This window comes from Heterocephalus glaber, unplaced genomic scaffold (assembly GCF_053883595.1).
Source record: "Heterocephalus glaber isolate CG9 unplaced genomic scaffold, H.glaber_assembly_v1.0 deba00001764, whole genome shotgun sequence".
NCBI classification, from domain to species: domain Eukaryota; kingdom Metazoa; phylum Chordata; class Mammalia; order Rodentia; family Bathyergidae; genus Heterocephalus; species Heterocephalus glaber.
This window is the reverse complement of record NW_028258461.1, coordinates 10,567,917-10,584,214: the sequence shown is the minus strand read 5'-3', so window position 1 is coordinate 10,584,214 and position 16,298 is coordinate 10,567,917. Positions and strand designations below refer to the sequence as shown.

Below are 16,298 nucleotides of genomic sequence, written 5' to 3'. Positions count from 1 at the left end.
AAAGATACATTGTTTAAATTCTTGTAGTGTTTAACCTAATAAAAATTATCTGATCAATTTGCATACCCAAGCTTAAATGCTCAGCATCATTGTTAACTTCTCCTGGTTCCTGCACTCCCTGAGATTCTCCTTAGCGTCAGGATTTGCTGAGTTTTCCTTTCAAATAGGTCTCGACCAGATGGCTTCTCTACCCACATATGAATACTTTCTTAGTTCTCTTAAATTACTATATTATATACTGTTATCTGAATATGCCATGTGTGAGTTGTTTCTCCAAGTAATGGTAAGCTTTTTGAGGGCTGAAAGTCTCTTTTACTTCTTTCTTTAAAAATACCAATTCAACAAACAAAAAGGTGCTCAATTAGTACTTCTCACATTGTGAGGATTTTGTTTAGCTCCTTCCAAACTGGTTAGAGCACTACATAGGAGCCAAAAGGGTTCATGTTCCAGCTCTGTCAGTAACTAGCTTTGTGATCTTGTTTGGGTTATTTTACTTTTTTGAAACATAGGTTGTTTTTTTTTTTAATGAGATGTGAACGATTGAAGAAGACCATGGCTTCTCAATCTTGGCACTACTGATCTTGTAGTCCCATAACTTTTTGCTTTGAGAGACTGTTCTGTGCATTATATGATATTCAGCAACACCCTGAGCCTCTAGACCCAATACATTCTGGTAGCACCTGGCCCAGCAGTGACAACCAAACATGTCTCCCAATACTGCCAAATGTCCCAGAGGGATGGACAAGTTATTTCCAGTTGAGAACTACCAGAGTAGACCAGTACTTCCTAATCATAAATCTCCATAACCATCTGATGCAAGTTATGGGCTTTCTTCCAGAACCAGTACACTTACATAGTCAAATAATTTTGCATCACATTTCAGGTCTTTTTTGGTCCTCAGGTTAAGACATTAGTAGATGATATAATCTTTAAGGTCCACTTAATTTTGTGAAAGTTATTTAAGGTCTAAGGAGAAGGAACATTTTTGATGTTCTGCGTAATATTTTTTGACGCTCAGTTCAGATAATGATTCATTTTGCATCCCAAATTCATATCTATTAGCTTGGTTATATTTTAAGTTAACGACAATAAAACCAAGGACTAAATGTTCTCCTGATGCTGTTGAGTGCTTTCCATGTCCTTTACACAGGAGGTTGTATTAGACATAGACAACAAACAAAACATGGTCCTATCCTATATCCATCCACATAATCTGGTTTTGCAAGAGCTAAAGCAGAGATGTTATAAGTCCTAAAAACCACCTGTTAGCACTGGCAATATTTTCCCATTAAATTGTGCTGGTAACTAGAAAAAGACAACACATTTCATTACATTCCCTAGGATTTATCCAGGTCAACAGTGGATCCAGTGAATGAACAGATATTAGTGATTATAACATACACTGGATGTGGCATCTCCTCCGTTTTCCTGGGAATTGCAATGGTGACATACATAGCTTTCTAGTAAGTTGATACAACCTTTCTCTGAGTAAGTTTAATTTGGTTTGATGGATGTTGTTGTCCTTGTAACCTTGTTAATTTTATGAACAAAATCACAATAAGAGGATGTCAGATCCATTAGATTATGAAATGGTCAAGTTAAAACAAAACAAAATAACTGTCACCTCTAAAAGATGATTTTAACTGGATTTTTAAAAGCAAGGGGTTGCAATAGAAAAAGACTTCTCTACCAAGATTCAGGAATACTAAGCGTACAAAATTTGTAATTTGGACTTCATTAAAAATAAGAACTTTTTTCTTCAAAAGACACAAGATAGTGAAAAGGCAAACCACAGATTGGAAGAAGATATTTATAATGCATATCTGACAAAAGATTTTTACAAGTATATAAAAAACTCCTACAAACCAAGAGAGACAGACAATACAATTGAAAAATAGACAAAGGAGTTGAACAGGCACCTCACAAAAGAGGCTATCCATACCTGAACCCAACTTTTACCTAGATGGCCAATAAGCACATGACAAGGTTCTCAATATTACTACTCTCCAGAGAAATGCTAGTCAAAACCACAATTATATATCATTATGTCTCCACTAAAATGGCTAAAATTAAAAATACTGATGATAGCAAGTGTTAGCAAGGAAGTGAAACAACTGGGCCTCTTACATAGTGCTGATGAAAATATAAAATGGCACAGGTACTTTGGAAATTTATTTGGCGATACCTACTAAAGACAAATGTATATCTAGACATTGACTCATAAGTTTCACTCCTAGATGTATACTCAAGAGAAATGAGTGCCTGTGTCCACCAAAAGATATATACAAAAATACTCATAGTAACTTCAGTTATAGAAACAACCCCAATATATATTACCAGTTGTCTGACTGAATAAACTGGGATATATTTGTAAAATAGAGTGAACACAGCAGTAAAAAGGGATGAACTACTTTTATACAGCGCAACATGATACCTAAATCCCATAGACATAGAATTGAGCAGAAGCCAGAAAAAATATCATAGCCAGGCATGTGATGCACATCTGTAATCTCAGCACTCTGGGTGGCTGGGGCAGGAGGATCACAACTTCAAGCCCAGTCTGGGTAACTTAGCAACTTAGCAAGACCCTGTCTCAAAACAATAAAAGGTGCTGGGAATGTAGCTGAGTGTGAAGGCCCTGGGTTTAATCTCCAGTACCACATACAGGAAGAAGAAGGAGAAGAAGGAGAAGAAGGAGAAGGGAAGAAGGGTGAGGAGGAGGAGGAGAAGGAGGAGGAGGAGGAGGAAAAGAAAGAGGGAGGAGAGAAGGAGGAGGAGGAGGAGGAGATCATGTTATATGGTTCCATTTATTTGAGTTCCAAATACAGGCAAAACGGAAATTGTGGGGATAGAAGTTAGAATATTGGTTACCTCTGGTGGGGTTGTTGGGAGAGAAGCATAGCAAACCTTCTGAGATGCTAAAAGGTTGATCCGAGTGGAAGTCCCACAGGTGTGTAGACATATAACGACCCCTTAGTACCTCCGTAAGACCTGTGCACCTTACAGTTTACCTCAGTTTAAAAACTGTGCATTTATACAGCATGAACATTGCAAAATTTAAATCAGTAAAAATTGAATCAAAATTGTGGAAGAATCAAAGAGAAAAATATATGTTTTAAAATTTGGAAAACATGAGGCCAGTTTCCCCAAGGTCAAATTGTAGTCAATTAGTGAAACTTTAGGTCATAATTCCACGATCCCAAACATTGAAATCTTTGGAAATAATCCATGTAATGCTACTTGAAGTGGTTTCCATGGTCACCTTGCCATTTGGTAATATGTAGATCCAGCCTGTTAAACTGATGATAGAATTGTAAGAGGCTATTACAGTACTAATATTGTTAGTGAAGGTCACTGTGCTTGGAATACTTTGACTCTACCTGGAAAGATGGTGGAGAGACTCTAAATATCAGTGTATGTAAGTTGTTTTTGTTTGTTTGTTTGGTTGGTTGGTTTTTTGGTACCGGGGATCGAACTCAGGACTTGTGCTTGCAAGGCAGGTGTGGTGCCACTGAGCTACATCCCCGGCCCTTCAGCGTATGTAAGTTTGATGAGTAATCTTAATAGACAGTTCTCTATTCCTGTATTACACAGATAGGATGTGGCAATATTTAATTTAAAAAGAGACCCAAGCTAACTTAACATTGTGCTGTTTCTTCCAGCAAACTTAGAAAAGATTATCCTTCCAAAATCCTGATCAACCTGTGCACAGCATTACTGATGCTAAACCTAGCATTTCTGATCAACTCGTGGTTGTCGTCATTTCAGAATGTGGGCCTTTGTATCACAGCCGCAGTGGCACTTCATTACTTCCTGCTTGTTTCTTTAACATGGATGGGCCTGGAGGCAGTCCACATGTATTTTGCTCTAGTCAAAGTCTTCAACATGTACATTCCAAATTATATCTTTAAATTTTGCCTGGTTGGTTGGGGTAAGTGTATCTGCTGTTGTCCTTGACGTCTCTGTTTTAAGCCTGTGTATCTTTCTAATTTTAGCTCTATGTTAGTCTGTTTTGTGCTGCTATAACGTAATATCAGAGACTGGGTAATTTATAAAGAGAGGTTTATCTCTAAAATTCTGGAGGCTGGAAGGTCAAGATTAAGGACGTGCGTCTGTTGTCAGCCTTCTTGCATTGTCATAATATGGTGGGAGGCATCATATGGATAAGAGGGAGGGGACAGAACTTATCCTTTTATAAGAAATCCACTTCTGCAAAAATGAACCACTCCTGCAATAACTGTACAGTGGTGCCTCAGTTTGTGAACTTAATTTGTCTTATGATTTTGGGGAAGAGGGCTGCACTTGTGTTTGTGTGGGGAAGGTGGCCATGGTTGTTTGTCACCCAATGCAGAGTTTGTGAACAGAAGCAAAATGTTGCCCAATGCTTTTCTTTGTGAACCTGTTTGTTTGCAAACAGAAGCATTCATGTATTACTATGTTAATGAATTCATGAGGGCAGAGCCCTTTATTACCTAATCAACTCATAAAGAGTCCACCTATCAATACTGTTGCACTGAGAATTAAGTTGCCCCACATGGACTTTGGGTATTTTGTTTTATATCTAATGTCCCCTCAAAGCCTCATGTGCTCATAATTGGGGCTTTTGTGAGGGGATTGGATCATGGGGGTAGATACTCATCAGTGGGTTAATCCGCTGAAGAATTTATAGCTAAATGTGATGTTGGGAGGTGAAGTCTGGTCTGAGGAGGTGGTCACTGGGGGTATGGCCTGGAAGGGTCTGTCTCCCTCCCTCTTCCTTCACATGTTCTCTGCCTCCTGCCTGCCATGCCATGGACTGCTTCTCCTCTGCCATGCCACCCTGCCTTGGAGCCAGCTGACTATGGACTGAAACCTCTACAAACTCTGAGCCAAAATAAATCTTTCCTCTTTAGGGCTGTGGGTGTCTGACATTGTGTCTCAGTGACGAAGAAGTAGCTAAGACATTGGGGAGCACATTTACCCTACAGCAAGCTCTATTAGACAAATTGGCTGGGACCAAAATCTGTTAATATCATAGGTAAAGAATTCATTGCTTTGCTGGTGTTAAGGTATGCATCGTCTCGTTATATATTGCTCTATAAATTTAACTTTTAATTTTTGTGATGCAGAGTTGGTGCACAAATAATTATTGAACACTTCATTGTGTGAAATTCTAGATCTATACCAGTGAACCTGTCAGATTTTTAGTTCTTCTTTTACAGAAGTTACAGTTAACAACACATACTTACTGATATAACAACTAATACTTAGGTAGTCCTTACATGTGACAGATGCTATTCTAAGTGTTTAATATACTCATTTTGTCCTTATAGTATCTCTATAGGAGATATTCCCACTTAATAGAAGAGGACACTGAGGTTCAGAGAGAAGATAATTTGCTCAAACTTACACAGCTAGTAGGAACTGCAACTTGAACCAGAGTGTCTGTCTCCATAGCTAGGACTTTCATTTTCTATGATCTTGCCATATTGCTTAAGGAACAGGGAGAGAATTTAAAATGGGTGAAAGGGTGTGTGTTAGTTACTTTTCTTGTTGCTGAGGAAAAATACCCAGCACCCACAAGTTAAAAGAGGAAATTTTATCTAGCTCACAGTTTGTAGAAGTTTCAGTCCATAGTCAGCTGGCTCTAAGGCAGGGTGGCATGGCAGAGAAGCATCACAGAGGAGATACCATTCATAGCAGTGCAGGTAGGAGTCAGCAAGCAACAGCAGCAGCAGCAAACCTGCCTTTCTCTTTTATTCCATCCAGGCTACAAGCCTTTTGGTTGGCTCCAGACACACCCAGAGAAGGACTTCTGTCTTCAGTAAATCCATTCAGCCATACCCAGAACTTTGCTAATTCTAATCAGTGGACAAATTTAGTATCACACCCCTTATCCCAGCATCACACACCCTATTTCCAGCCAGTTCCGAAAAGCCCCACCTATGACTGCATGAGGCTCGGAGGGGGGGATCTAGACACAAACTATAACAGCATGTCTGCTCAGCCATGACCTGACTCTCACCAAACCTCAGAACTGTTTGCTTTTGGAGGAAGGCAGGAGAATTTCCTAACATAAATGCCACTTTATTGTTTTGCTTTCCGATATTTCTAACTGACACGGCCAGCTCAACTCCTTTCCCTCCCTCCCTTGTCTAAGGGAATTAAATGTGTTATGCACATGTACCAACTCCCCATGATGAGTATAATCATTATGTGCTGCAAACCTATACTAATACAAATAAAAATTAAAAGAAGCAGATTTGGGGTTTAGGAAGTGTGTTGCATGTGTAGGAGACATGTATGAAATAGGATACATAGGAAGAGAGAATTTATCTTTCACTGCCTTTGTGAAGACAATAGCTTCCTAATTATTACTCATCTTTTTAATGAGTTAATTAACATAACACATGCTTTTATTGGATACACAGTCAGTGTTATTAAATATGCTATTGTAAGGAGCAGAGAAGGCAATATTAAACAAAGCATAATCCAAAAACTTGTTTCAGTACAATTCAGAATTATCAGAAACACAGTGCCCAAAGCAATCAATACACTCCCCTTGTGCCTGTCATGGGGATCAAACTCAGGACTGCGCTTGCCAGGCAGGCGCGGTGCCACTGAGCTACATCCCTGGCCCTCTCATCTGTCATCTTGATTCAACCAGAGGAGTGAAAGATACTGAGGAAGAGGCTTTGGATAACCCACATATGCCTAATTGTGAAAGGGTTGTAAATGTCACTCCATCCTGGCTTTCCATCTTTCTCATCACCGTGCATTCTCTGCTCCTTTCGCAGATTCTTCCTCCTTCACTTGCTCCTCACATGGTGGTATTCCCCAGGCTTGCTTCCTGTCTCTCTGATTTTCTCATTCCCACATAGTACTGGGGTGGAGGGATCGGCAGGGAAGGCTAATGTTTGGAACTTGGAGACAGGAAAGTATTGAAGAGTATCAAGTCCACACACCAGCCAAGGCAAAGCCACGGCCATGGCCTGACTACCTTGACCAGTATAGAAAGATGCAATGAACCACTCCTAGATTCAGTTTATTACTTACAAAGACAGCAGCTAAAAGAAGAGTAGCTAAAAGTGCCAGCTCCCAAGTTCTTGCCCTGCATGCTAAAAAGAATGACGCCAAAACAAAAGGGAATAGATGACTGTGGCAGGAGTTGTGGGATTCCCTGTTGCTGAGGAGCCAGTTCTAAAGGGAAGTGGTGTGGTTTTATGCTAGGCAGCTCCATTCTGAAGGGGCAGGGTGAAAAGCCCACACCTCCGCAAAACTCGGGGAAATGATGAAAACAGTCTTCCTGACAGCCTCCCAAAGGACATTGGGAGGGGAGTAAGAGACAGCGCTGGAACACCTCCTCACAGGGCTCCCGCTGGCTCCCCTTCCTGCAGATCCACAGGGCATTCTGCCAAAATGCAGATAAGCAGAGATCCAAGCCTTTGTTTGTGTGGCCTATGTGGATACACACAAGGCCACCAGGGAGCCACTGCTGAGCTGCTGCAGGGACTTTCGGAGCATTTAACCATTAGACAAATGCAATCAACTGTAAGGAAAATAAATATTAGCATCTGTTTAGGTTTGAAACTCTACCTTCCTAATGCCAAAGCAGCCTGTTGTAAAGGTTTATTTAAAATCCGCGTTCAAGGCAGTAGATTTGTCACATTTTTAAGAAGAACAAATAACCAATAGGGGTAATTTTTTAAAAATATGAACATGTAAATTTGATGGCTGCCATGAAATTCCATCTTAAATGATACCTCCTTCCCTGCCTTGCTTTCCGCCTCCAAGGGGTCTCTGTGGGAAACATCTTCATTATGCTAGGCACTGTGCTAGGGGTAGGCTGTATGATTAAAGGGACTGATGTTTATCACAGAATAAGACAATGGAGGACTTTCCAAAATGCTTGTCATTCTAGGGTTTGGAACAACTTTGGAACGTATCTCACAGAACCATAAAATGTGCATGGGCGTATGCTCTTAGTTTAAGAGAAACATAGTTTTAGAAATAAAGAAATCATTTAAGTTTTGCAAATGTACATGAAATTGGATTTTTAAGCCCTATGTCTATGCTCACATCATGTTTGACCATTTGGACTGAACTGATTGCTTTATTACAGTCTGGCTGAATTGACTGGTCGTTAACTGGTCGATCTAGTCAAAATGTCAAACTAGTAACGAGTTCGGAAAAAGCTTCCCTGTCAAAAGAGCACTGAAAGCTGCAACTGATTGCCTGTGCTCTTCCTCCAAGGTGACCTAGACAAAAGGATAGTGGGAACTAAGGGTCAGTATTGAAAGGGAGAAAAATACCGGCGGCTCATCATCTAAGAAGAAATGCTCAATACAAACTTGCATTGTGATGAACTAGACACTTCTATTGCCAAGTTGATTTTTTGGTACTTGAGCTATTTTTAATAACCAGTGGGTGTTGTATTGGAGCCATTGGCATGCTGCTTAGTTTAGCAGATTGGAGAACTCCTAGAAATGTTTAACTTGGAAGAATGCACAAACATTTTGCAAACAATGGTGTTTTGATGCCCGCACATCTGTGGCTCATTTCGACAGTATCTTAATGTATCAGCGCCACAGTCATTGACAGAGATCTTTCTCCCACCATGTAATGGGATCTTTTGGCTCGCTTTCCCGCTCTAGGAGTCCCAGCGATCACCGTGGCAGTCATACTCAGTGTGAGAAAAGATCTATATGGGACGCTGAGCCCAACAACTCTGTTGTAAGTAACAGCATCCCCGCTTCTCAGGCGGTGTGGCTCTGGTGGGGCTGGGTTTGGTGGAGTGTTCCTGGCCAGGGATTTGGTCCAGATACTGGTTTCAGGGAGAGCTCAGCCTCAGATTTTCTCCCTAAACACAGTCACTGCTACACTCAGGGAATGGATAGGTGTCTGGGCTCTCTCTAAACTTGGGCAAAGTATCTTACCTCTCAATCGTTATTTCTTCTTTTGGAAAATGGGCATAATAATGTTTGCTCTTGATGTCATGAGCAAATTAAAATGATATCATGTATATAAAGTGTTTGGTCTGTTGCCTTGTCCATGGCAAATGTTATGTTACTGGAGGCCATTAATGTTACAAATCTCAAAGAGACCATTAGAACAGTTGGTGAGCAATATAAGGAAATACTGAGATAAACTGGAAAACATTTTCTACTTCTTTTTTTTTGGCACCGGGGATCGAACTCCGGTCATTGCACTTGCGAGGCAGGCGGCAGAACCACTGAGCTAAATCCCCGGCCACATTTTCTACATTTTTAACAACCAAGGTCTTCCCTGAATAAGATTGCAAAACCTTCTTTTGTAAACTGGCTCAGTTTCGTTTCCCTTCCTTCCCTCCCTCCCTCCTTTCTTTCCTTCCTTCCTCCTTTCCTCCCTTTTTCCGTTCCTTTCCTTCCTCCATATCTTTTCAATTGAGGTGTAAGCCCATCTCTTTGGCTTTCAAGCACAGCCACTGGAGTAGCCATTCACTCCACCCCATCTCTTTTGAACCTTCTTTTACAGCCATGTACGTGGTTACATTGTGGTCCTTTCCGTGGTGCAATCTCGTTTCACACTTACTTACCCATAGCCTTTCTCTTTAGCGTTGCCTCAAGAGCTCACACCCTCTATGGTTTGCCTCTCCAACCGGACTGGGGTCAAATGTGGGAGGTCCTGCTCCCAGGCTCCTCTCTCTTTCATATTAAGATGACAGCTTCCAGAGGGTCAGAATTATATTGCCCTTTGCAGCAGATGCTTTCTAATTAAAATTCCTTGTTCTCCTTCCTCTCCCTTCCCTTCTCATCTTCCCCTCTGTCCTCCCTCTTTGCCTGTTTTGTGACTCAAATGGTCCCACTATCTAACGGTGATTCTTCTGCAGTGATCAAATACGGAAGTAAAACCAGAACAAAATCAACTCCATTCTCCCCTAAAAGAGCCTTTTCACCTGTGAATTTGTTAGTAAGAAACAGATGGCTCTAAGGGTTTTGTTTTTTAAATAATCATGTTTGGAAAGGTAATTCACTGCGTGATACAAAATGCAAATGTACAAAAGAGCAAAATAAAAAGTAAGCCCCACCCTAGCCCTCAGCTAGTTAGTTTCTCTTCTTTGAGGTACCTCTTATAGGCAATAATCAAATTTGTACAGATAATCTCTTATGTGCTTGTTTTAAAATTATTTTTAATTGCATATAGTAACTACACATATTTATTTGGTACACTGAGATGGTTTGATATATGGATACATCATGTAATAATCAAATCAGAGTATTTGGCATATCCATCACCTCTAACATTTGTCATTTCTTTGTGGTGAGACCATTCAAAATCCTTTTTTTCTAGCTAGTTTAAAATATACATTGTTATCTATAGTCACCCTACTGTGCATTAGAACTTCAGAACTTACTCCTCCGGTCTGTAACTGTGTACCCATTTACTAGCTTCTCCCCACCTCTCCCTCCACAGCACTCCCCCCCACCTCTGATAACTACTGTTCTACTCTCTGCTTCTACAAGATCAACTTTTAAGTTGATCTTTGAGATGACTTTCTAGCCAAGCATAGAGTGCTGCTCCATTTTAAAATATTTTGTAGCTGGGTGTGGTGGTGCACATCTGTAAATGCAGCTACTACAGAGGCTGAGGCAGGAGGATAGCAAGTTCCTGCACAGCCTGCACAATTTAGCAACTTAGTGAGAACCTATCTCAAAATAGAAAAGGGGGGCTGGGCATAAAGTTCAGTGTGAAGGCTTTGAGGCCTTGGGGCGGGGAGGGAAGGAGAGAGAGAGAGAGGGAGGGAGGGAGGGAGAGAGAGGGGAAGGGGTGGGGAGGGAAGAGGAGGGGAAGAAAGGGAAAAGAAAGAATTCTGCAGCTTTCTTTAAGGCTAAAGATGATATTCAGAAAACCGTAAGTATTGTACTCCATTAAGAAATTTTTCACATCCTTCCATCTCTCTCTCTCTCTCTCTCTCTGACACACACACACACACATGTACACACACATGCATGTATGTATGTACACACACACACACACACAGACATGAAACTATCCACATCAATATCATGCCCCAAAGGTATTTTCCTGCTGTTAGAAAAGAGGTCTTAGCTAAGTCGACACACAGTTGAATTAGTCGCTTGTGTGTTTTGAAAAACCAGAGACAATGCCTTCCATAATTGGAAATGTTATTAAGTGAAGTATCTGTTCATATGAACCCTGTATATTTCTTCTTTAATAGAAAATGTAGAGACATTAATCAATCCCGTGGCTAGGTTGCCTTTTGTAACCCAAATACCTCACATTTTAAAGCAGTACAACTAGAGCTGTCCTCTTTTTGTTGCATTTTCATTAACTCTGATCATCTCATCATTGTTTGATATAGCATTCAGAAAAGCTATTCATTGCTTTTCTCCTTGGACTGTGATATTCATTATGCAACACAGAATTCATCCTGCAAATATGAGCTCAGGTGTAAGGTGGGGGGAGGAGAGCCACTTTGGGGGAAAATGCATAATTTGCTTTTCTGTTGTTGAGGAACGCAATCGTTTCCTAGGGAATTAGACTGAGAGGTTTCTGCATATGTAGAGCAGAAATATCCTCCAGGATTTGTAAGTTGGCACCTGGAAATGCCCTGATATGGGGCTCAGGAGTTTGGAGTTCTAGTCCCAGCTCTGCCTCCAGTGGGTGTGAATGAGCTCTGTCAAGTTGGTTCATCTCTCTGGATCGAGGTGTCTTTGGGTTAAATGAAACTGACTAGCTCATCCTCAGAGTCTGTAAAATAGGAGTTTTGTTTCCCTGCTTCACAATAGTCTTTTCTTCTTTCTTTCTTACAGTTGTTGGATTAAGGATGATTCTGTCTTTTACATCTCGGTAGTGGCTTATTTTTGCCTCATATTTTTTGTGAATCTCTCCATGTTCTGCATTGTTCTTGCTCAACTGAATTCCATGAAATCCCAAAGGCAGAAGACTCGGCGGAAGATGATCCTACGTGACCTCAAAGGCACACTAAGCCTGACATTCTTACTTGGCCTCACCTGGGGGTTTGCCTTTTTTGCCTGGGGACCTGTGAGGATCTTTTTCTTGTATCTTTTTGCCATTTGCAATACTTTGCAAGGTAACCACTGTTTTTTTGACCTTTCTGTGGGTAGCTAGATGTCTAGCAAAGCTGTCACTGCTTTGTAAAATAATGTCATGTATCAGAGACACGAAGGGAGAGAAAATACTACAGGAGGCCTCTGCTCACAATGACTTGACAAGGAACCATTGGAAATATTAGCTAGATATTATCCCTCTGAATGAATACCCAGCCCACTCTCTTCCTCAGGGATGTAAGTAGCAGCCCTGGTGAGGTAACCTAACTTTATCTAGTTGGCAACATCTGTATCACACATGGATTGGCAATCCTTCTTACGTATTCCTTGCATCAACACATTGTACTTGTCAATGTATAGATTCACACTTGTATTGACATTTTAAAGTTCATAATCTGGTTGAACATAGCAATTACTGCACTGTACAAACATTAAACTTTTAGTCCCCAAAACTCTATTTACATCATACATCTTAATATCTGGGGAAAGATCCAGGCTAGGAAATTGTAGAGCCATACAGGAATGACGGCTAAGAGCAGAGTTATGGGCCAAGGGAATAGGCCAATGTTCTAGTCTTGGTTTTGCTATAAATCCCATTAGGAAATTCACCACAGCTGATTGAATTGGATGATCCCAAGCTAAGGACTCTATAGCTTTTTATGTCTTTCTTATATTCTGGGAAAAGGAACAAATCATCAATAAAATGATTAAATTAATTAGACAAAAGATGGCATAGAAACTGGTTAATATACCTCTGAGTATTTATTGATGTTCATTTTAATCAGGTTTTTCTTGTTAAGAAATCTTGATGGGGAGAATAATTTTATGGGAATCTAAAACTCCATTCCATGTTTTTATCCTCAATTTTGACCTAGTCCATTTGGGCCAATGGGGCAGGTAGGGAGTCAACTTGGCATTCCTTTGAGTTAAGGTCTCCTTTTCTGCTCTCTATATTTTTTCATTCAATAACTTCTCTTTTCCAAAATGCAGTCCACTGGTGTTTCCATGAATGCTCCAGCAAGAAAAGTTCACTATAGTCAAAGAAGGTGGGGAAATATGGCCAACCGTATTTCCTCATTCTCAGAAATATATATTCTCATAGAAAAAATTCTCAAAACTATTGGGAAAATATTTAAAGTTTTATTTACCCTAGCATTTAAAAAACTTCTGGACCTTTTATTATTGTGGTTGTTAACCTCCAAGAAACCTTTGGAAATATGAATTGGGTGTGTAGTTATTATGTGCTAGGCACATGCAAACCCGTGCAGGCATGAGACAGGTAGAAATGTGGTAGAAAGCATAATTTTGTGCTCATGTCTTAAGAAACCATCTTACTTTATAGTAGTAAAGTGAATCAAATGGGATTTTGTGCCCCACCAGATTCTGCCAACCTTATATAGTAGTTCCCTACTCTCTTACCTGGAGCTTCACTTTGCATAGTTTTAGCTACATCTGGTCAACCATGGCTTGAAAATATTAAATGGAAAACCCCAGAAGTAAACTATTTACAACCTTTAAACAACTTTGTTATAGTATATTGTCATATTTTCTATTTTATTATTAGTTATGTTAATTTCTTGCTGTATCTAATTTATAAATTTAACTTTATCACAGGTCTGCATGTACAGGAAAAAACATATTCTATGTAGGGTTTGGTACTCTCTGGCCTTCTCTGGGGGTCTCAGAATTCATTCCCCTTGGATAAGGGGGAATACTATACAGACATGTATTGCCTGGGATGTGTAAAGACACAAAATATGCTATTCATCCTCCATGTGCCATTTTCATCATGTCTGGTAATATAGATGGACTTTTTAGGAGCTCTCCACACCACTATCCCTTGGTACCCTTTGAGGCTACCGTCCTTTGGCTATAATCTACAATGCTGACTGCAGCCCTAGTGATGGTCCTCCACTTTCATTCTCAACAAAACCACTTGGCCCACACTGAGGTACTCGCACTCCGATCTCTCCCATGATGCTGTAACCTCAAGAACTAGTCAGTCTTGCTGTGGAATGTCCACAGAAGTAGTTTAGGAATCAGACACCTGTACAGACTTCTTTCTCGGTGCTAACTCCAGGCTTCTCTTTGGCACACTAATGTGAGGAGAAATACGTTAACTCTATCCAAAGAGGAGTTAAAAGAAAGCTGACAAAAGAACAAGAAAGCAAAGCAGTCTTGAACTTGAAAAGGGTAGAGGTGTTTTCAGAACAAGTACTCCATTCCTATGGTGGAAGGGGAACTCATTATCTAAGTAGGAAGCCTACATGGGTAGAACCAGAATGTAATTGGCTGTGTTCTTAAAGACTAAAACTGAAGTTCCATAGATCCAGCATCAATAGAGACAAGCTGTCTCTGTCAGAAATGCTGTGTCAATCAAGCACCAAGCATTCCCAGTGCTGTCTACAAGATGGAATGTGCCATGTTGTAGCAAGGACATTTTCAGAGCCCTATTTTCAAACTCAAATTTTAAACACATACACACACACACACACACACACACACACACACACACACGCACACTAAATAACCCCAAAACAAGAATGCAATGTAACAAGTGAACTATTAAATGACAAATCGACAAGTTTGCGGTTCAGCACAAAGGGGGCTGCCCTGTGGTCAAGTGGGACAAAATTACACCCATGATGCACCATTTGTGAAGGAAGGGTATACAAATAAAAATGCAGGTGACAAAAACCTGACATCTTCCTTCATGCTTCTGTTCTAGTGAGTAAGTAGATCAATCTGTTATTGGAAAGAAAAAGGAAGGCTGTCAGGAGGCGAGGAAGGGCTGGCAGGCAGCTCATTGGAATTCACAGAATAACCTTTAAGTCTGAGAAGTAACTAAACTCCATGCAAGAAATGGGAACAGCAATAAGTGCTTGATATCATTGTTATCCCTGGTTTGTGCTGGATCTAGAGGAGTTTTACCTGCTCTGAGACTGGGACTTGTGCCCCTCGGGTTACTATACCACCTTCCAGGCGGCTGCTGCCAAGAAAGAGTGAACACTGCTGGATTCTCACAGTTGTTTGGTTACACACGTGGGTGAAGCCCTCCGGAGAATTACTGGAACGTGCTTTTTTTTTTTAGCCACCTGACTGCTGCTTCTCACCTGAAGTCAGAATCTCATGGCTGGGACCAGGGAACCAAGATCTCCCCTAAGCAACTCCCCACTCATCAGGTGACAGGCAGTCACTTGCCTATGCCCGAAACTTTCCAGGAACAGGATGCTTACCATTCTGCAAAGCAAGAATTTAACTTCTAGTCAGCTCTGATTCTTATACCAGTCTTCCTTACCTGATAGTAAGACTGTACTATGGTTAAGATCTTAGGCTCTATAGCCAGCTGACTGTGCTCAATCCTGGTGCTGCCGGCTCAATATTAGCTCTGCGACCTTGGTTGAGTTTACTAGACTTTTTGGACTCTGAGGTTTCTCATCTATAAACATGAGATTAATACACAATGCCTATCAGGAATCATTGCATAGTCATTGCTAGCTGTGATTTGTTACTACACAGTTGTTCAGTAGCTTCTCCCCATTGCTTCTGATTCTAACCTGGCAACCATACAGAAAAGGAGTATTTTGTCCTTTTCATGACAACTCTTTCAGATCTGTGACTAATGCTACCACCTCTCCTCACTGAATATTTCTTATTCCAAGTTTTCTCTTATCCAGCTACAACATCCCAGTTTTCTGTCAAGTTCATTGCTATCCTTATTTTCTCTGTTCTTCAATACTTCTGTTTGTCATCATTCTTTTAAAACAAAGCCACCCAAAATGAACTTGTGAAAGGTATGGTCAAACCAGGGAAGATAGCAAGAGACTCTCACACAACTCAGTCAAGATTCTCTATTCCCATTAAGGCCATAGCTGAAATTAGCTTTAAAGGCATTTACTATTTTGACTTGTGCTCAATTTGCAATGAGTTAAGATCATTCTGCTACTAATCATTTATTTGTTCTACAGGACAACTTGCCAATGTAGAGGCTGAACCTTGTATAGGGAACAAAGGTTCCTAAGCTGCATTTGGGCCAGGATATTCATTATGAGGTTGATGCAGGTATTTCTAAGGTTGTAGGAGACTATGAGAGTTTATGCATCAAGTGTCCTGGAGTTCAAGTCAATAACCACCTATTGAGCTGCCATACATAATACTGGAGACAAAGGGAAAGTTGATATAAAGATGAAAAGAAAACTTAGGTCAGCTTTTCAAAGATTTTGACAGATGGGTAGTGAGATGGGCAAT

The 16,298-nt window shown here is 40.5% G+C and overlaps 1 protein-coding gene across 1 annotated transcript in view; it reads left to right on the top strand.

Annotated features, from left to right (window-relative positions):
- Window positions 1-16,298, top strand: part of Adgrg4 (adhesion G protein-coupled receptor G4) — a 113,751-nt gene that overhangs the window by 87,460 nt on the left and 9,993 nt on the right. Inside the window, exons 17-20 of the mRNA XM_087202093.1 lie at window positions 1,342-1,463; window positions 3,663-3,931; window positions 8,634-8,712; window positions 11,793-12,073. Of these exons, the coding sequence (XP_087058219.1) occupies window positions 1,342-1,463; window positions 3,663-3,931; window positions 8,634-8,712; window positions 11,793-12,073 (751 nt within the window). The remainder of the gene's footprint in view (window positions 1-1,341; window positions 1,464-3,662; window positions 3,932-8,633; window positions 8,713-11,792; window positions 12,074-16,298) is intronic.